Source organism: Pelobates fuscus, unplaced genomic scaffold (assembly GCF_036172605.1).
Source record: "Pelobates fuscus isolate aPelFus1 unplaced genomic scaffold, aPelFus1.pri scaffold_35, whole genome shotgun sequence".
Lineage (NCBI taxonomy): Eukaryota > Metazoa > Chordata > Amphibia > Anura > Pelobatidae > Pelobates > Pelobates fuscus.
In genome coordinates, this window is record NW_026961986.1 from 62326 (window position 1) to 83203 (window position 20878).

Below are 20878 nucleotides of genomic sequence, written 5' to 3' on the forward strand. Positions count from 1 at the left end.
AATGATGACTCACCTTGGCAGCCTAGGTTTTTGCAAATTAAATTTCCCATGATGCCGCATCCCAAATATTAGCCACAGCTGCTCTGTCTTTTCTTGTTAGATCTCTAAATTAGAAAATTTAAATTTAGTTTTTTTAACTTTTCCTTTTTATTTAAGGAAATTATCCACCAGGATCCTGGAAGGTGTTGGCTATTGACAGAGATCTACTTGTTACCTCATTTTCCTCTCCAAACCACCCACCTACAATAGTAAGACCTGCGTACTTTTATTTTTTTTATATTGATGTGAATATATAAAGTTATGTTTTTATTTCTGTAAAGATGGAACCATGTCTTATGACCTGTGCTACTAAGGTTCTTCTTATCTCTGCAGAAAGTGGGGTTCTTACCCCCGAGTGGCAAAGAAGATGACATTGCATGGGTTTCATTGAAGGAAGATAATTCTGGTTTTAATATAGATTGGAGTTTCAAAGTCCATCAACCTCCTCAAGAACAGGAGAACTCAAAGTATCGTAAGTGACAGCGGAGAACGAGTTGCATATGATATAGTGGTTGTTTTCCTACTGAAAGTACATCTTGTTTTGACTTACTTTTGTATAATTAGGGTCTTCTTCTCTTTACTTAACTACTTGCATATTCCTGTATGTGAGGCTTGTCCTGAGCTGAGCTTTTCCCCGTAAAGGACCTCAGCACAAGCCTCACATACAGGACTCGTACCGTCTTCGAATTCTTCTTTTATCCTAGGAATTGAAACTACTGGTGTCCTGAGGTACCACTGACAGCTGTCCATCATACTGGGGACTAAGTCTATTTAAGGCTATAATGCTAGTTTGCACAATCAAGAAATATGTCTTATTGTGCCACTGATTTAGTATGGTACCTTATACTGAGCGGTAAATATATCACCACACTAATGATCGTGGCACCCTGAGCTGTATATCTCTTGTAGCTATACGGATTTGGTTTTATGTTTTAATGTACTCCAAAGCTGAGATCTACGGAAACATAAAGCTCCAAAATAAGATGAAAGCACACCTAAATGAGTGTGTAAGTGATGTGGAAATCTGTTTATCTGGTGCACAGCCCACATTTCTTTGTGTTTTAAATTGTGTTTTCTTTCACTTAAATCAGTGTGACATATTATATGAATATTAGTGTTATGAGGGGCATGGATACACACACAGGAAATTAAGTGGTATGAGGGGAGGGATGTGGAGGAGAGGGGGAGGGAAACAGGCAAAAAAAAGGGAAACAGAAGGAAAAAGATAACAAAAATAAAACGGGATCTGTGTGTTGTGCACATAGGAGACGGGTTTCGTGACACTGTTTACTTCTGAACCCATGTGGGATGCTTCCGTATGATATCTCCGCCCCGATTTTGTACTCATTACCCACCTATATTAATTTACTGTTGGTATTGTTTTAATGTATCTGTTGATATATTGGGTAACTTGATATAGTGATATTAGCTTTTGGCAGTACATGTTACATTATTGCAGGGAATGTAATGACCTTGAATCCCGTCCTCTGTTTCAAAAGCAGGTGGGAGATAAAAAAAAAAAAAAAAGAGTACTGAACATGCTATTTCATTATTATATATGTGCGAGGAGGCAACAAAAGTGATGATCAATGTTTGTGTTATGGTGTACTGGTCTGGTTACTGGATCGGTGCCCCAATGACTCCCACCATCACACTGCCCCCCCCCCCCCCCCCCCCAATATTATTTTTTCTTTTGGGGAGGGGTTACAGGGCACTTTTTGTCCCGTTTGGGAAGCCCCTCTCTGCCATCCCCTTTTTTTTTCATCTGGAGATGCTTCAGCAGATGACAGAACTCTACAATACCATCTTGTGCCTGGAGTTTCAACACAAAAGGACACAAACGGTGACTGTTTACAGGGAATTATTGCAAGCCAGACATCAACTGACAAAACTCCTCACACATAGTCATCTTCGATTGATTTAACATTCTAGGGGCTTCTTTTATGCTCACGCGAACAAAGGGGGCAAGTTCCTTGAACATTTACTGAAAGGGACACATCCACGTACACAGGTCTTTGACCGTGTAAACTGGCCATATATGATGACTACGCTGAGATTGCTCAATTGGGTAGCTGCACTATACAGCAAACCACGTGCTTCGGTGAGAGTGAATGGAGCTCTGACTGCTGGCTTTAACATTCGCAACAGGACATGTCAGGGTTGCCCGCTCTCTTTGATGGCTTTTGCTATGTCCTTAGACCCCCTACTTCAGGCACTCTGCCAAAATCCGGATATTCGGAGATATGCATTGCAGGGGTGGAACATAAGGTCGCTGCTTATGCAGATGACCTCTTCTTCTTTGTAACGAACCCGAGGACCACATTGCCCTGTCTCTTGTCAGAATTCGAGAAGTTTGAATGTGCTCCCACGGGTGTTATACCTCTTCCAGACAATCCCCCTTGCCCCACCGGCTACTTTTTTCTCCTCCTTGAAGTCAGTGATGATTGGATATGTTTGGCGGGTGAACGTTCCCGTCTGCGCCATGATTTGCTTTGCTTACCCAGACATAGGGGAGGTCTGGCTCTACCTCACTTTAAAAAATATCATCAGGCCACTGTCTTACAACGGATATATGATTGGCATCTGGTATCCCCGCAAAAACAATGGGTAGCATTGGATAGGAGTTGAATGGTAGCCCCCATGTCATCGACTGTGTGACTGGGGGGATCTGAGGTCACTGAGTACAAGGATAAGACGGCGCCAGTTTCGCAAACGCTCCGCACGTGACGTTTCACCTACACCTAGCCGATGTCTGATAACGTCAAACTTGGTGGGGGGTTACCACCTTCAGCCTGGTGGATCCTGGGGAAAGGAGACTTTATCCATATTCATAGGGCCTTGCGGGATGGTCAGCTCCTTGCATTGGATGTGTTACTGGAGGGTAGACTGCGAACGTCCTTGATCACTCTCCGGTATATTCAACTACAGAAATATATTCGTACGTTCCCACAGAGGGATGAACTGCATAGGAGCCTCATGTTTTTGATGCTTTATCAACATCTCCTGGTTGGAAATAGTCCCATGAACAATAAGTTCCAAAGGCAATGGGAAGTACTAATCGGTAAATCTTTTTCGGCTACACAGTGAGACACGGTGCTGTTGTGGCAACACAAGGACTCTATAAGCTCACAGTACCAGGAAACTAATTATAAACTAATATCGCTCTGCTATAGGATGCAGATCCTTCTCCACAGGATCTTTCCTAGTGTACCGCACACCTGCTGGAGATGCCAGGCCGATAGAGGCACGATGTGGCATCTATGGTGGGAATGTCCGGACATTGTCCCCTTTTGGGACATGGTGAGGGTTGAGGTGACTAATATCCTCAGGAATTCGGTTGAGTGGTTTAGGGTGCTTGCTCTGGTACACGTCTTCAAAACCCATTTCAGCTTAATGCTGCTAAGGTCCTGATTCCTGCTTTTTGGAAAAAGACAGAGATTCCCACTAAGGAGGCCTGGTTACAAAAGGTGGAGGATATACAGTCAGCTGAAGCTGACATGCTTCTCTGCTCGGGACGGGTTTCAAACACATCAAGGCCTGGCAACCGTGGTTTGTTTATGTGGCGCGTGATTTATAATGCTTGTGATGTAGAATTATTAAAAACCTTTATTAAACCTGTATTGAATTTTTGTACTAACTCCATTTTAACTTCATTACATGACAGATTTCCTAACAGCATTTAGAATACTGCATAGAGACTGTATTTTCTAGAAGGACATGACCAACACCGGAATTATCAAGTTCCTGTAATATGAAACAAAGTATACTATAGCTAGGCCATGTGAAAACTGCTCTAATGAAATGTTCTTTCATAAAAAAGACCCTGAACCTGACCACGAGTCTGACATCACTAACTACCCAAAATGACGCCCAAGCCCCCCTTCCCACCGAGTAAGCCTCGTGCTGGGAAAGATGGCGCTTGAGCCATCTGTCCACACCCGTGTCCAAAATAACGCCACCTCCCGGTAGGAGGACACCTAGCTAACCACTTAGTTCTTGAGCCAATTAGTAATATTGATGGGTGGACATTGACATAACCACTTAACACCTAATCCAATTAATGATGTTTATTTGTAGTTATCTTGATATACAATGATGATGTAATTTTGCTCTTATAAGGGTCTGCGAGCCCGCTTTTAACCAGATGCCATTAAATTTTCTCGAAGTGCTTTTAACCTGAACTCCGTGTGTCAGTGCGAATTTACTTCTGCGTATACGCAATTTAATCATCTCAGATTTGGACAGGAACAGATAGACATTTAAACATATTTGTTTATTTTTAAATTAATCTACATCAATTTGGCGCCCCACGTTGGGTGCCAAATTGATGTAGACATTTAAACATATTTGTTTATTTTTAAATTAATCTACATCAATTGCACAGACAGGAGACATGGGGGACTTCCGGGGGCGCCTGACCGCCCAGGTATGGGGATCCTTTTGTTTATTTTCTCTTCATCTACTTATACACTATCTCTTTATACGCTATCCTCTCTAGTAGACCTTATTCTCATGATCTGTGCAGGGAAGGATTGAACTTCTCTCATAATACTGGCTTAACTAATGTGATATAGGGAAAATCAGGTAGCAGCTAATGTTTGGGAGCAATCTGCATATCATGTTACCATACTGATCTCTATTATCTGGTGGTTTTGGACTGTATGTTAGCTACTGTTAAAGAGTTGACACACTAATTGAACTTACTGTATGTACAATTTATATATTTCTCTTACTGATATGTTTGTATAACTTGTGGTCTGCGTGCCTATAATTTCTTGCCTTCACAAATGCAATTTCTCAATAAGACAAAAAGGATTAAAAAAAATAATATTGGTGTTGGAATGTGAAGAATGAAAAGAATGCATTTAGGAAATATCTATGTATCTTTTTCAGCTGGCCTCAATTTTGAGTCTATCTTCCTTAAGCCGCAGAACATCCCTGCTGAGAGCAAAATTCCCTTGGTCGTCTACCCTCACGGTTGGTAATACTGCTGTATTTGATTAAGGGTGGAGACCTCAATTTCGATGTGTTGCACGGTTTTCTACATTTTATATTAAATATCTAGGAATTCGCATCACAATCACGTTCTGCCCAGTCACAGGCAAGGCACGCATTGCATTGAATGAGAAACAGAAAGTAATTCTGTTTCTCCTCCTCTCTCTATGCTGACTCCACAAGCTGAAATACCGTTATTTAAATCAAACCATTACTTTCACTATTAAGTCTCCATTACTCTGATCTTGGTGACTAATAGTCTCCATCATGTCAGACGTGATGGTGATTACCTGCCAATCAATGTTCCAGGGGGTTGATGTAAGGGTGAATGTTCTATTCTAGAGCGTGGCAAGCTTGTTTAAAGCACAGGAGGAGGATAGAGAGTGGCGAGAGGCAATGGACAGGTGAGCATGGAGAATGCCCCGGTATATGTGCACTGGGCTGTTGAAGCACCATTAATAGAAGTTCTGCCTGCAACATTTCGACTCAACCTTGACAAAGTCCCTGAAGTTGGGTTGAAACGTTGCCGGTTCCACACAGGTGGAGTACATCTCTTTGATATTTACCTTTGGTGTTGCGGCTCCTTTATTGGTTTTCTTCTATATGTGAGGCAATTGAGAGTTTTTTTTTTCCACCCAAACTTGTGCAGGAAAACACGATTTAAAATTACAACAGACATTTCAGTTTCCAGTCAGTACTAATCACAAACTGAAATGCTAGTTATAATTATAAATCTCATCCTGCACAGGTCTACACAACAGTTTAATGCACACAAAACAGCCGTCCACGGAAGAGTCCTTTAATAGCCCTGTGCATAGAGGCAAAAATTAGGGACTGTAAAATTGCAATATTAAGTAAGGTAGTATGTATTCTGAATGACAAACCGCAAGTGCTGTGTCCCATGTCCCCATAAGTTCCCTGCAGCAATTAAATTGTGTTTTCAAGTATGTTAGACTAAGTTCTAATTAAGGGTCAATGCGTTGCATGGCACATGTTAGCGGAATAAAGCTCTTATTATATCCTGGTGTTATGGGTCCAATATGTTTATTTGATTGGGGAGGTTCTCACAAACAGGTAATGATAAGCAAACTTCATGTCTGACTTGGTGTTCTCTCCTTTCAATGTCAGCTGCTTGTTCCTGCAGCTAAGCTCACTGGCAAATACTGCTAATGGCTGAACTGTGTGTGTACAAGAGTTAAGACACAACTATGTTAGAAATGAGAGTGTAGCCGAAGAAAAGCTATACACATTTAATTATGCAAATAAATTAATTGAGCATACTATTGAGGTCAAGAGCTATGATACAATAATGTTGTTTTGTTCTCAGAATCTGCTTTTAAATATATTGGATATGTAAACATAATATCAAAAAGTTATTTGTAGGAAATGGTCACCACCAAAATATTATATAGATTTTTTAAAAATTTTTTTTTTTTTTATTCATTAAACAATTCGACTGTGTCAAATAATTTCTTCTCCACTTCATGAATTTGTAATATACAGCAGTAATTCTTTTTGTTGTTCCAGTAATCATAGTAAACAAAAAACACAGATTAACACTAATTTGTTTAGTGCTTGTGCTTTATCGTTAATGGTCTGTAAATGTTATCTAAAACTAAATTGCTGATAGTATACTTTTAAGTGATAGATTTTCTTATTCTGTACCAATGTCTACCTCACCTAGGAGGCCCACACTCTGCCTTTGTCAGCGAATGGATGCTTTTTCCGGCTATGATGTGTAACATGGGTTTAGCTGTACTACTAGGTGAGTGTCTTTAAAGGCAACCCGTTATTATTATTATTATTATTATTATCAATGAATAAATCCTAATGTGTAGTGGTCAGGCTCGTCAAAAATTCAGTGTTGAATAGTTTCAATACTCCAAATTCTGCACAGTCTTAGCAGATAAGTTGTATTTCAGATTAAAAGGTATTAAAGATGGCTGTTCCATAAACAAGGCTAGACAGGGAGATACTATTTTATGCTATAACTTCTTATTAGCAATAGTATAGCGCTGACCTATTCTGCAGTGCTTTACAATTACAAAATGGGCATAGCATATCTGATCACAAGTAATTGAAATAAAAAATACTGACAGAAAGAAGAGTTGGTTGGTATGTAAGTCTATATTTCATATAATAGTTTATTTTTAGTATGATAAAAAATAGTTTTCCGAGTAACCTTGGGCACATTCCTGCACAAATCGTGGGACTGTCCTAAAATCCAACCTTTCTGGAAGGCAATTAGTACAATTTTATGGAAGTTCTCAGACAAATCACCACCTTTCAAACCAGCGCTATTCCTCCTACATCACACCACCACTCCAACCGCTAAATACAAAAGATCTATGTCCATAAGAATCCTGAACACGGCCAAACAGATTATCCCCCTCTACTGGAAAAAAGAGGAACTCCCGCCCCTGACGTGGTTTGACAAAATGGAGGGTTTACGATGGTTAGAAAAGCTGACCTTTGCATCCCAAGGCCACACACAGGTGTACGCAAACATTTAGACACATTGGCTGCTGAACGCTTACCACCCAGTCCTCCAACCACTACTGATGTACCCTTCTCCCCAAAACACAACTGTGGGGTCAGGGACGACAGAGGAGGTGTAGGCCGGATGGAGGGATAGACCTTGGGTCACCGGTAGGGAGTAGCTGATTAATGGATAGGATGAGAGGAGCCTTATGATACATGACGAAGTGAGAGGAGGGCCTGGAAGTTGACTTGCCTATCACGTTAGGGTCATCACTCATTCCCTGATACATGACGAGACTGGGTTACGATGGGAAGAATTAGCTGTGATCAATGACTCAAAGTTAGGGCCTGCCCTGGGATAACTGTTAGGCCCCGGAAGTCAGGGACACCGGTTGCAAAAGATTATACCATCTCATTACTGGATTGTGCTAAATGATGCTGAAGGACTCAAGGGTCCCAGATTGTAATTTTCAGGCTCTTGCGAACCATACCCTACTCCCAAGAGAATGCTTATGTTATAGACAAGGCTTGCTCTATGATGGTTGACTAGGCCCATGGGACTGGGAGGGCGTCTCAGAGTGCATATACAAACTGTTTTTATGCAAACTCTTGGGTCCCGGTTTATGTCTTTCTTTACTTATTTTTGTTAAAGCTACCTCAGCCCTGCACGGCTGTATGCAATGTTACTGTATACCTTCTAAAATGATTACCATTGACACGTCTGTTTTGAAAATTGTAAATGATTTAAATGTGGTGACGAATAAATCCTTTCATTCACACACAAAAAAAACTTTTCCTTTTTAATGACTTTTTTTAGTGAATTACTTTTTTTTTTAGCTAATGCAACCCTTTTTCCTTCTTATGTTGCTTAGTAAATTATCGAGGATCAGTGGGTTTTGGACAGGACAGCATTCTTTCCCTGCCAAAGAATGTCGGAGAGCAAGATGTCAACGATGTTCAGGTAACTGTGCTCCGTTTTTACTGGTTTAGCCCAATTGTGACTGAGCTTTTTTTAAATGTTTCGTGTTTATAGACCGTTACCATTTTTTGCACTTTTGCTGTGCATTTGTTCCACTGTAATATTCCATTTAGCAGATCCAGATATAGGCTATATTGTTTTTTTTGTGTGTATTTTTTTTTTTTTTTTTATTATTATTTTTTTTTATTATACAGCCTAATTCTAGCTCTCTATACCGAACCCTATGTAATCTTTACATTAAGCCTAACAATGGACTGTTTAGTAGATTGACCTTCAAGTTGTATGATCAATATGAGATGCAATGAAATCCTAATTTCTATGTCTGTTTCCTGCTGCTCAGGACCGGTTCCATTTAACACCTCTGTGCGGTTATTGCTGCAATTATTCCCAGTGTTCCACCCTATCCTGAAGACTCTCTGCTATGATTTTTCTAAACTTTGCCTTTACAGTTTGCAGTGGAGCAAGTTCTGCAAGAAGAATTTTTGGATCCGAACAGGGTCATAATATGTGGAGGATCACACGGTGGCTTCTTGTCGTGTCACTTGATTGGTCAATACCCAGGATTCTATAAAGCATGCATTGCTCGCAACCCAGTGACTAACTTGCTCTCAATGTTTGGATCAACTGATATACCAGACTGGTAAGGTTACAACATAGCTTACTTAGCCACATATTTCCTTCAATTTAAAATCAATCTCTTGGCATGTTAATAGGTCTTCTGCTCTTATCTAGGTGTTTGGTGGAATCCGGTATCTCTTACTCTTACCAGGCTGCACCGGATCCTTCGCAATATGGGGAAATGTTAGATAAATCACCTATCCGATATGTCTCTCAGGTATGTCTTATGCACACAGAAGAAAGAAAATGGGTACTCAGTAAAGAAAGTGTTTTAGATATTGCATTGTTAACGGGTTCGTCGTGTGGTGGTAGGATTACTGAAGGTATTGCTAGATGATGTGGAGATAGTTATAATTCTGTAATGTAAAATGAAATGGTACTAGAAGAACTTTATTTTTATTGAATAGTGCGTCCTAGTACTTCTAAATAACAGTGCAAAAACAAACATTTGGTTGGCTGTCATTCATAAAAATTAGCAGAAAAGTTATTTAAAAAGGTTATCCCAGGACAGCATGTAATAGTATATGGTCATTTCATTTTTTTTTTTTTTTTTTTTTGGTGTTTTTTTTACACAAAATCCTTTAACTATTAGCACAAACTGCCATAGAAACAGACTTACGATCTTAAACAAATACACAGTGATACCAGCATATGCAACAAAAACATGTTAATGTATGTAAAAGCAGCTGGGTAACTTCAATCATGAAAATAATTTTAACATAAGTAAAATCTGGTTGGTTTGGCTTTTTATTTTTTAATTTTTTTTTTACAAGCATTGTCAAAAGCAAGAACCGGTCTGGGACCTTTTTGTTAAGGAAATATTAGTGAGCATAAATATTAGAGAATCAAACCTTTTTAGAATTGGAAAAACACCCTCATGGTGTTACTAGATCACAACATAAGAAAAAGGCATTATAAGTTCCCTTAAGCACTTTAGCTTGCTGTAGCACATGCAGTTAAATAAAATTAATTTTAAAACATGTGTGCATGTGTATATACATATATATATAAAAAAATATTTCCTCGTTTATTTAATTTTATAGAACTTTAACATGTAAAGTCTGCAGTCTAAGCCATTTAAACTCATTGCATTGATGCTGTTCTTAGGTTAAGACCCCAGTCCTATTAATGCTGGGAGAGGATGATCGTCGAGTGCCGAACAAGCAGGGCCTGGAATATTATAGAGCATTGAAAGCTCATGATGTGCCTGTACGGTAAGTACGAGTCACATATTATTCAGCTGCCTAAAATCTCATTTTGGTTAATCCTCCTCTACTCACATGAAGTTGTAAATCCAATACTTTTTTACATTTTCCACTTTCTTACAGGCTTCTCTGGTACCCTGGAAATAACCATGCACTAGCCAAGGTGGATGCAGAATCAGACAATTTTATGAATATCGCACTGTGGATCCAGAAATGGTTAAAATAATGCTTTACACTGCCATGGGTCCAAATGGTTACATAATTAACATTCAAAGATGTAGGAAGAGCAAACAAGCAAGCTCCAGGGCAAGGGTGTATAATAACAAAGTTTTTATTTTTTATGTTATTGAAAATCTTTATGCTTCACTTATTGGAAAATTAAGCATTGGTTAAAAAGGGGGTAACTTTGTTTGGGGAATTTGGGGTGTTAATTAATTGCCAATAAAAATCAGTGGTGTCACGTCTGTGAACCAATCTGGTTCCCTTTACACCCACTTCCTGGATTGTGGAAGGATTATTGAACATTGTACAGTGATCTGGACAAAAGAAGGATCTCTGTACCAACGACATAGGCAAGCTCTCTAATGTAATGCTCAGATTGAGCAATTTACAGGGTGCTATGTGGTCTAGCTCTCCTTTAGATCAAAAGTTGCACAGTTACTGCATCCTTGTGATTCTCGTTTTTTGTATTTTTACAAGCAATAAAAAAAGTTACAAAATTGTTCAATTTACCATTTTAACTATTCTTTAAATACTTGCATTTTTGAATACTTATGCATTTTAAAATTTATTTTTTTATTTTTTTTAATGACACCACCATTAGCCCTGGCTGATGAAAAGACAACACAGCAACTAGCTGCCTCAGACAACTCATTTAAAATCCATACTGTTTTCTTAACTGCTTCCCTCTTGTTCCCTCCGTTTTACTCCTACTACCCTTCAACTTTTCTCCACATCTAAACTTTGCTCCACTTCTTCCTTCCGAGTAACATTTCACTTATCGCTCACATGTTCACATAACAGACAACAGCGCTCATCCATTTCTAGGTACACAAATTCTGAATTTCATTTGCCGAACCGCCACGTGCACACTTTCCCATCTACTGCCACACAACCTCAAACCATCCACCATATCTCAACTCGCCACACGCTTACCTTCTCCTCCGACCTAATCTTTTTCCAAGTGATTTTTTACTTTGCTCCACCGTCATGGACACGTTCATAGACAAAACGCCTTCTAAATGATCTCAAGGGAGGGGGCGGGGCCTGACCGCAGAAGGGAGCAGACGCATGTTGCTGCTGCTCCTGCAGATAACTTTACTTGAAGCCGATTCCCGATAAAAGGAGGGTGTGACTAGACTCAACGGGGCCGCCAAGTGACAGGGGAGACAGAGACCAACAAAAAGACACCCCACAAGTGTATATAACTACCGGGTCCGCCCCCCCGATGTTGCGGCCTACAAGCATGGTGGCTGTGGGGGAGACGGCCGCTCTCCCACCGCCCACACACACAGGCAGAATCTAAGTCCCCGTTCCCCCCCCCCCCCCATGGACCGGCAGGGGATAACCCGGTCCCTGCCAGGCCGAACCGCTCAAACTTTACGCCATTGCGGGGAGATCCGACACCTATGGAGCACACCCCCACAATTGATAAAATGGCGGGAAGGCCCTTAAAGAAAGAGCAGAACCTGAGGACGACATATCCGGGGGGAGGCAGCAGCGCAGAGTGACTGGAGGCAATATTTAAAGAATTCTGGGCTCGACTAGAGCGCATAGCGGCAACCTCGCCGCACCCCAAAGAGCACCAAGAACAAAACCTACCCTCCGGGAGACACTGGTTTCGCCGGCATTCGGCTCCTCAAGCACCGCACACACCCAAGCAGCAAAACAACCGGGGCTTGGCCCCCTCCCAACTACCCAGGAAGGCTGTATCACACAAGCAAACAAGAAGAGCCACACTTTCGCCCTAGCGGTCATGGGAGACCGCGAACAAACCAAGCTGGAAAGCTGCACCCCAGCGTCAAAGTCAGCGGAGACCTGCAGGCCGCATACACCGACAGCATCGCCTGAGGGATGCACCGACCCGGACTCCCGGCACTCAAGATCATAAGGCAGAACAGACACATCCCCAGACTCGAAGGTGGAAGGATGCCCTGACAGGACTATGCCCATCCATAACCCGTCATACACTGCTGTATCACACATCACACATGCCAACAGTGGGGGTGGGCTGATGCCCGACTCTAGCACCAGACGGGCGCGCAGCTCTGAACTGACACCACTGTAACCTGGGACTGGGACACGAAACTAACCTTTAAGTCATCACACGGTGACAGTTTAAGTTTGTTTTACTTTTTTTTTTTTTTTTTTTTTTTATTCTTTATTTTTTGTGTGCAAGGGTTCACAGGTATGCCGTGGTGCCATTATAGCAGTCACGTGCGCATTTTCAACATACATTACACATATGGCACATAGAAGGTCTGCACATTTTTATATAATAATAATGACGGTCTATGAGTATAGTGCAAGCTAGGCAAATTAAAAGCATCTACAGTATATTGTCAGGTGTGTGGGAAAAAACATGATGCGAAAGAGAAGATATGGGCCGATAACTAAGTATACAATCTGGTCTCGCTGGAGAGAGTGTCCGTTGTATAACATGGGTAAGCTACAAGTCTTCTTTTACTACGTTAAAGGGCGTCAAGCTGGACCGGATCGTCACCCTATCTGCCCCTATGGTATATGCTTATACGAAAGACTTTGCTTTTACTTCTGTTGCGTACAGGAGGACATAATGGGGACCTTTCCTACAATAGTAGCGTCAGGTCCGCTGTATACCTCGCTTAGTGGATAGATCTGTGTGTCTGAAGCTAGCTTGTGTGTCGCGGGGCGTCTGAACTATGATGTCTGAGCGTCATTCCCTATGTTAGTAGCTAGGGTTTGTACCATGCTGTCCATCGTGTAGTATATGCAGCTAATAGTCTGACCTAGCGTGTACCTGTCTTCTGTCCAGCTGCAAGCTGTAAGGTGTTACGCGTCCCTCATTTCTTCCTCGGGTGTCGGTCGACGAGGGTTTAGAGCCCACAATCTCTGTCTGCATGGAGGTAATGTGGTTGTCTTGCGCTGCTGAGGTGTTTTCCAGTGTACCCAGTCTCCCGGTCATCCCCTGTAGCTCAGTGTGAATAACGGCCATATCCGCCTGCAGCGTGGTCTGGAGGCCCGCCAACAGGGATTTCAGCACCGATGTAGTGACTGGTGTACCTCCAGGATCCAGAGGTTTGGTGATAACCGCAGGTAGGTTCGGCATTTCTGATGATTCTTCCCCTGTGGAACAATCATCTGAGAATTCCGAGTAAGTCTCCGCGTGGTCGGCCATCTTGGGCCTTGTCGCCTCGTGGGCTTGCCTCCACATTGCCCCGATATCCAGGCTCTGCCTCGCTGGTCGGGTTTTTGCTTCTTGGATCTCCGACCCATGCTGATTTTGCCACCTTTCCCCAATGTGTGCCGGGGTTTTGAGCAGGCTTGCTGGTGTAATTAGTGCGCTATTTGGCTGAAATCGCCGGAGCTTCGGTGCCTTGCGACTTCTCTGCTCTGCAGCTAGGCTCCGCCCCCCCCTTTTTTTTAATCTTTTGTTGTCTTGTGTGAGTCCAACCTCACTTGAATACGCTATAGTTACCTATGTTGATATAACACACACACTGTAAGGCGTTTAAACATGCCAAACCAACTACCAAACTACTAACCCTAATCCTGAGTAACTACACTAATTACGCTGACAAAGGATACCCCACCCGGCCTTAGCTACTCACACCAGGATAGCAAATTGTAATACTATGTAGAGATACAAAGGATATATAATATGACTACTAGCATGTTGGGGTACTTTACCCGCTCACTCTCATGGTCACCGTGCCTGATGCCTATTGCTTTTGAATCACCCAGGTAGACATGTATGTTCTAGCCGGCTGTAACTTCACACCGCATGATTATTCGAACACCTGGCAGCACCCAATAGTTATGTAAAGCCTGTTCTTACAAATCTGTTTATATTTAAAAAAATATACAAATACTCGTGCTTGTTTGACTCTATGCATACGCTGCTGTGGCGCTTGAAAATCTTCTGTACCACTCTGCACTACAAAAATTAAATCAAGGGAAACCAGAAAGACCAGCAAAGAATCCGCATCTCAAAGAACCTACGTTACCTTCTACTCCACATCTCTCTCAAACAGACTAAGAGGCAGAAGAAGGTCCATCCCAAGCGCTTTTCCAAGCCAATGCTGTATCACGGCAAGCATCGAGACAGCACGAGAAGTCTCCAATCTACACAAACCAATTTTTGAAACACAATTTAAAGACCTCACAGGGTCTTTAGATAATTCTCTACATCTCCTACAAGCTCACTTATCCCAACTCACGCTCTTAGAAACAAGACAAAGCACAATGGAAGACAAGCTTCATCAGCCACAATCCACAATTCAGCAGCAGCATACCACATTAACATCCCTGCAAGACAAGTTGGATGACCTAAAAAACAGAAGCCGCTGCAGCAATCTTAAATTCGTTGGTTTCCCACAAAGCTTGAGATCCACTGACATAATTCCTACTCTACAATCTTGGATCTGATATACTCTACAAATTGCAACCACCTCGGACACCCTTCCTGTCATTGAAAGGGCACACAGACTTGGGCCGGACAGGCCAGGCAAAGAGTCAAGACCCAGGCTAATTATTGCAAAATGACTTAATTATCATGACAGTGCATATACAAGCAGCTTACAAATGGTCAAATTCCACATACCAAGACTACAAAATCTTGATATTCAAGGACTACTCTGCTCAAGTCACTTAGAGACAAAAGGCATTCACTCCCATATGTTCAGTGCTATATAAAAAAGCCATACGGTTTGCCCTTCTCTACCCAGCACTCTTCGCCTACAAATTGGCAATCGCACCCTACAAGATGTCATGCCGGATAGGGATAAGGACTTAAGCCGGCCTGCCCACCCCGTGCCTGATCACGAGGGGCTACAGTAACCTCACCTTCCTAATCTTTTGGTTTCAACCATTGTACCATAAGTTGGCCATTCGGGCCCTGTTCATGCCGGTATCGTAACCTGCCCCATCTGCCTCCACACTGGGACTTGTCTGCTCGAGCTGGGACAACGGAATCCCACTACTCCACATCAACATGTCTTCCACTATGCACCACAACGAGGAGTCAGCTGAACAAAAATGTCTCAATCAACTCAACACAACTCTGCTTCTACTCTCAAGTTCCTATCCTGGAATGTAAAGGGAGCAAACACCCATCAAATGAAAGATACTCACCTACCTGACTAATAATCAAGCCCAAATCACACTACTGCAAGAAACTCATTGGTCACATTCTGAAGCTACTCAACTCAAGGCCCTCTGGATCCAGGCCTGTATTGTTGCTAAATCTAATTAAAAAACCAGAGGGGTGTTGATCCTGTTACACTCTAATTTGCAATATGTTATTCAATGCTGTGACAGACCCTGAAGGCCGTTATATCTTCCTGTGTCTTACCATCGATGCTACTTGCTACTGTATTGTTAATGTATACGCTCCAAATGTATGTACTAAACCTTTTATCATCAAACTACTAACCCTACTTGCTCAAATCGACATTGACCAAATAATAATTGGGGGTGATTTTAATTCTGTTCTTGACCCTCTTCTAGACAGATCCCCAAACGGGTTCCTTGTCTCTCACAGACAGTGATTGCGGCCTCACACGCCTGACCACCTCCAGTAATTTACATGACCCATGGAGGATACTACATGGCACGGAGAGGGACTACACATTTCATTCCCCAGTACACAACTATCTAGGATTGACAGGTTTTTAGTCACCTCAGCAGCACTACCACTTATAATCAACACTACAATAGGAACAATAGTGGTCTCGGGCCATGCGCCTACCACTTTAACAATACATAAACCAACAACCCGCCCAATAACTGCACACTGGCGTTTCACAGCATATCTTACTAATAATCCGACTTTCCAAAGTCATCTCCAGGCCACTTGGGCTAAATTTATCGATGACAATCTGGAACACACAGATGACCCCAAACTACTATGAAAAATGTCCAAAGCAGGGGGACAAATAATCTAATTTGCTTCATTAGCTAAAAAGGTACGTAAATGGGACTTTTCCTCCTTAGAAAATGTTCTCAAACAGGCACAGACAATACATGACTGACCCTACCGATGACCACAAACAGCTATACAGAGAAGCTCAAAACTACCGTAACACTTTCGTCACAAACTATGCAGAATCGAAATTAGACTTTCAACAACACTTCTTTAGGTGGGGTGGAAGGTGTGGGAAGCTCCTGGCCCGCCTGGCTAATCCTAGGACAAAATTTAAACCTATTACTGCTATCACCTCACCGGATCGCCCTAGATGCACGTCTCATGAATTAAATTGTTTTATGATTACCATAGAAATTTAGCAAAGGCCCCGCCTGACAATCATGCCCAGAGCCTGAATTTTCTTAAAAGCCTAGCCCTTCCCAAATTGATGAGGCGGCCAGGGAGCTCCTCAGTGAACCTATCACAGAGGAAGAAATACACAAATCTGGGAAGGCACCTGGCCCAGATGGCTTCACGGCGGATACTACAAAACCCTCCAAAAACTCCAAATCAGTTCCACCCTCAAAAACCTATTTAACCAAATATATCTTGAAGGTCTACCAATAGACACTCTCAATCGCAGCCAGTTAATGTTTGAATGTATTAAAAGATAATTTACTAAACTCATGCAAGCTAACCAAGCTTGGTATAGCTACTAACACTCCTCAGGAGGTCCAGCACCTAGTGGCATAGCGACCATACTGTTTGACATGTCGGTTCTGAAGGTCTTACTTATTAGCTAGCCCTGGATACCTATCCTACCTCCAGTTGACCTACACACTGTTTTTATATAGCATACCTACTAATGTTTTAATCCTGTGCACCTACTCATGTTTTACCTACGCTAAACTGTTGCGGTTGGTGTTTAAAAATTCTAACTACCCACAAAAAATGAGGCATCACTATCTAGGAAATGTTCACCAATGCTGTGTTCACCACTATCTTTTATTCAACCTGTACATTTCCCTTTCTTCATTCTATAAACCAACTCACACGCCTTAATAAAAGAAAGAATGAAAAAAAAAATATTTGGGTATGATGTGGACGAGTGGTGGCCAGTTCATTTTCACACCAGGATAGAGATATTGTTAGCAACTCACAAGATTGTAAAATTAAATTTTAAGAGGACATGGTTTGATTTCTTAAGGGGCTTCGCAAGAAAACCATGTAACATTAGAAATGATGTGTTCTTGTATGTTCTTGAAAGCACACTTTTGCTCTAAATAAGTAGCGGAGTTTAAAAAAATAATAGAATATCTGCCTTGTACTTTTGCTAACAAATACACATTTGGTGGTGAGAAACCAAACCAGGAAGAGAAAGGGAGCATATCGGCAATATTTTATTGTTGAAAATCAAGATCTACATTTTAAAAAAGGTTTTCACTTCTACAAAGGCTAAAAAAAATAAAAAAAAAAATATAAACAATTATACATATACAGCAACAAACAAAATGCTCAATTTAAAAAAAAAAATAAAATAAAAAATGCTCAATTTCAGATCAGCCACAAATGTGTACAATGCAGCACGTTCATTAAACTGATCATTGTGGAGCATTAACAAGGTAAAAACTAGTTTTGGGCCCAAGTAAAAAAAAAGTTATCCAATTCGATTGCTTTCCATCTTAGCCATTTTGTCAAATCTTCAAAATTCTTTACAAAATAGACAGTGGACAGATAAACAAGAAGGATCTGCATGCATGTGAATTATTGCATTGTTGCTGAATTACAATTATTAACAAGGAGTGAATAGTGGAAGTTGCAGTCCAATTCTATTGGGATCATTGAAACTTTACCATCCCTCTTGTGGTGAATCCTTACTTTTTAAATGTGAAGTGGATTTGAAACATTTACAAAAAACAAAACTATACATCTCTACACTAAAATAAAAAGTTTTATGTAATAAACGTTTAAATATTTACAGCTGGGCAGGGCTTCATCTGGTCCATTGTTTCAACTTTATCCCCCCCTTCTACCTTTTATTTCAGTGGCCAATACTCAAAATCCCTTTCCAATCAGTTGACTCATCCTATGCTATATGGTAAATATACAATTTCCTCTGCAATCTATTGTACAATATTGTCTCTCTGAATCCGGTTATGATGGTTCTTGGATAAAGCAAGGCTGGTGGTCTTGAAGTACTGATGAAATTAGTGTCTGCAATGTATCAGACCATCTTCAGGACTTTATTAATCCAGTCCACATACATAGAGACTCGGGTGAATATGCCTGGTTGGTTTATCTTTCCACAGCCACGGGCTGGTATAATGACACCCTCCAACACCCAGCAGTCGTGAGTAAGGCAAGCAAGTGGTCCTCCATAGTCTCCCTATGGGATAGAGAATAGGATGGCTCAGAAATACAATCAGGAGGTCAATTAAATACAAACCATTACACATGAAGCACTGTTCAGATCTCATCTCAGATACCCATTTTAATAAGGGACACTGCCCAGTCCAAACAAACACAATCATGGTTTCATAGATCTATTCCCAATGACAACATACATGCATTTTATTATGATTTTTTTTTCATTGTGGATTTATCTAAAGACAGATTGCAAAAGCTGCAGATCTCATCTGAAGCCCTCCCATTCTTTTTTTGTTTTATTATTCTTTATTTTGTTTGTGCAAGGAAATAACAATTATGCATTCAAAGCCATCATAGTGCATAGAAGTATAAATGTTTCAACAAGGGTATCAGTATGGCATAGTTCAGTCCTGCACATTTTTCAATAGGTTAAGGCGTAGTGTGTCCATTGTAAGAAAACGGAAAGCATATCATATTTTGAACAGTAGGTATAAACATGTATGTGACAGTAGAAAACATTGCACATTTTAGGCTTATCACAGTATGCTACGACACAGTATGTATACAGTACATGTAAAGCAGGTCTCTCAATTAACTGTGTGTGCTTAAAATATACACTACATTGAAGCAGGTGCTAGAGTGGTTACTGTTTGTGGTAGGAGCATGCTACGGTGAGCGATGCCCGTATATAGTGGGGTGTGTATCGTCCTGGGGTTCCGAATCTGAAACTCAGGGCCTGATCCTTAAAGAAGGGGGGGGGGGGGGCTCGTGGGCAGCAGGGAGATGTGGGTCGAGATATTGATCCAGCCGTGTTCGTCTGGCGAGTGAGGGGGTGGGTTCGGCGGTCCTCGGTTCGTAAGTCGGTCTATGGTGCGTGGTGGGGATCTGTCACTGGAGGTCTGTCGTGTGTGTGTGTGTGTGTGTGTGTGTGCCCAGTGTGTCTCAGTCGGGTCCCCTGGGGACAGTTGGGGTTGCGGCTTGTGGTGGCCCCATCAAGGCGGGGGAGGGGGTTGTATGTGTTGGTTGTTCTATGTGGCTACCTTTCTTGGTGTTGTTGCACTGGCAGAGGGTTACGTGCGATCGGGATTATCAGGTAGGGGGTGTGGGGGAAGTGGTGCTGGTGGGTGTTGGCAGAGAGTTAGGGTGGGCGGGGTGGGGTGTGAGAGGTGAAGTGTGCCTGCCTCCCAGCTCCCCGGACCCGGCGTCTGCGTGTTCGTCCCGGGCCATCTGGTCCGATGAACCCTCCATCAGCGTTTCGTTGCCATTGTTTGGTCCCTCCAGGGGCAGGAGCCCCCCGACTGCTCCCGAGGGTTGTGTCTTTTCTCAGTTCGCAGCGGGGGAGGCGAGCCACCGGAGCCAGTGGTACCAGGTGTCGTGGTAGCGCTGTATGCACCCTGCCGCCGAGAGGATTAGCTCCTCAATGCGTCTGTCTTCCACTCTGGTCAGCCATTCTCTCAGCGTTGGAGCCGTGTTTTTTTTCCAGTGTGCCGGAATAAGACTACGTGCCGCGTTTAGAAGATGCGGTATTACGGATCTTTTGAATCCGGTTATGGGGATTGAGGTTAGTTGGAGCAGGTAGATTTCAGGTGTGAGTTGTAGGTTTGCATCCGTTATGGTCACTGCCACTGCGTGGGTCGCCTCCCAGAAGGGTTTGAAGAGTGGGCATGTCCACCGGATGTGGAAGAGGGATCCCAGTTCCCTCCCGCATCTCCAGCATTCTGGTTCGCAGGTGGCTGTCATTACGGATAATTTCTCAGGTGTTCTGTACCAGTGCGAGAGCATTTTATACCCAGTTTCCTGGAATTTGGTGGCTATTGAGGCGAAAGAGAGGAGAAAGAGAGTGTAAACACTGTGGTCCATTGCTCCGCAGATAATGTGTGTCCTAGGTCCCGTTCCCAGTATCTAGTGAAGTAGGGGAGGAGTGAATCGGTGGGAGGCGTAATTTGCAAGCGGTAGAGAAACGAAATTGCGTGCGGTGGGATTGGGGGGTTCGTGCACACAGTCTCGAAGGTAGAGAGCGCTCGAGCTGCTGAGTCCAGCCCAGGCGTGGTCTTCAGGAACCTCATCAGTTGATGGTATTTGAAGCGGAGT

General features: G+C 42.3%; 2 protein-coding genes across 3 annotated transcripts in view; one reads left to right on the plus strand and one right to left on the minus strand.

Annotated features, from left to right (window-relative positions):
• LOC134585290 (acylamino-acid-releasing enzyme-like) overlaps positions 1-11048 on the plus strand; it is a 50700-nt gene extending 39652 nt beyond the window's left edge. Inside the window, exons 14-22 of the mRNA XM_063440706.1 lie at positions 157-248; positions 373-511; positions 4933-5016; positions 6719-6799; positions 8388-8476; positions 8944-9134; positions 9227-9329; positions 10220-10326; positions 10441-11048. Of these exons, the coding sequence (XP_063296776.1) occupies positions 157-248; positions 373-511; positions 4933-5016; positions 6719-6799; positions 8388-8476; positions 8944-9134; positions 9227-9329; positions 10220-10326; positions 10441-10543 (989 nt within the window). The 3' untranslated portion in view covers positions 10544-11048. The remainder of the gene's footprint in view (positions 1-156; positions 249-372; positions 512-4932; positions 5017-6718; positions 6800-8387; positions 8477-8943; positions 9135-9226; positions 9330-10219; positions 10327-10440) is intronic.
• A 6950-nt stretch (positions 11049-17998) lies between these two features.
• LOC134585293 (hepatocyte growth factor-like protein) overlaps positions 17999-20878 on the minus strand; it is a 72845-nt gene continuing 69965 nt past the window's right edge. For both annotated transcript variants that reach the window (XM_063440710.1, XM_063440709.1), the window contains exon 19: positions 17999-18806. In XM_063440710.1, the coding sequence (XP_063296780.1) occupies positions 18645-18806 (162 nt within the window). In that variant the 3' untranslated portion in view covers positions 17999-18644. The remainder of the gene's footprint in view (positions 18807-20878) is intronic.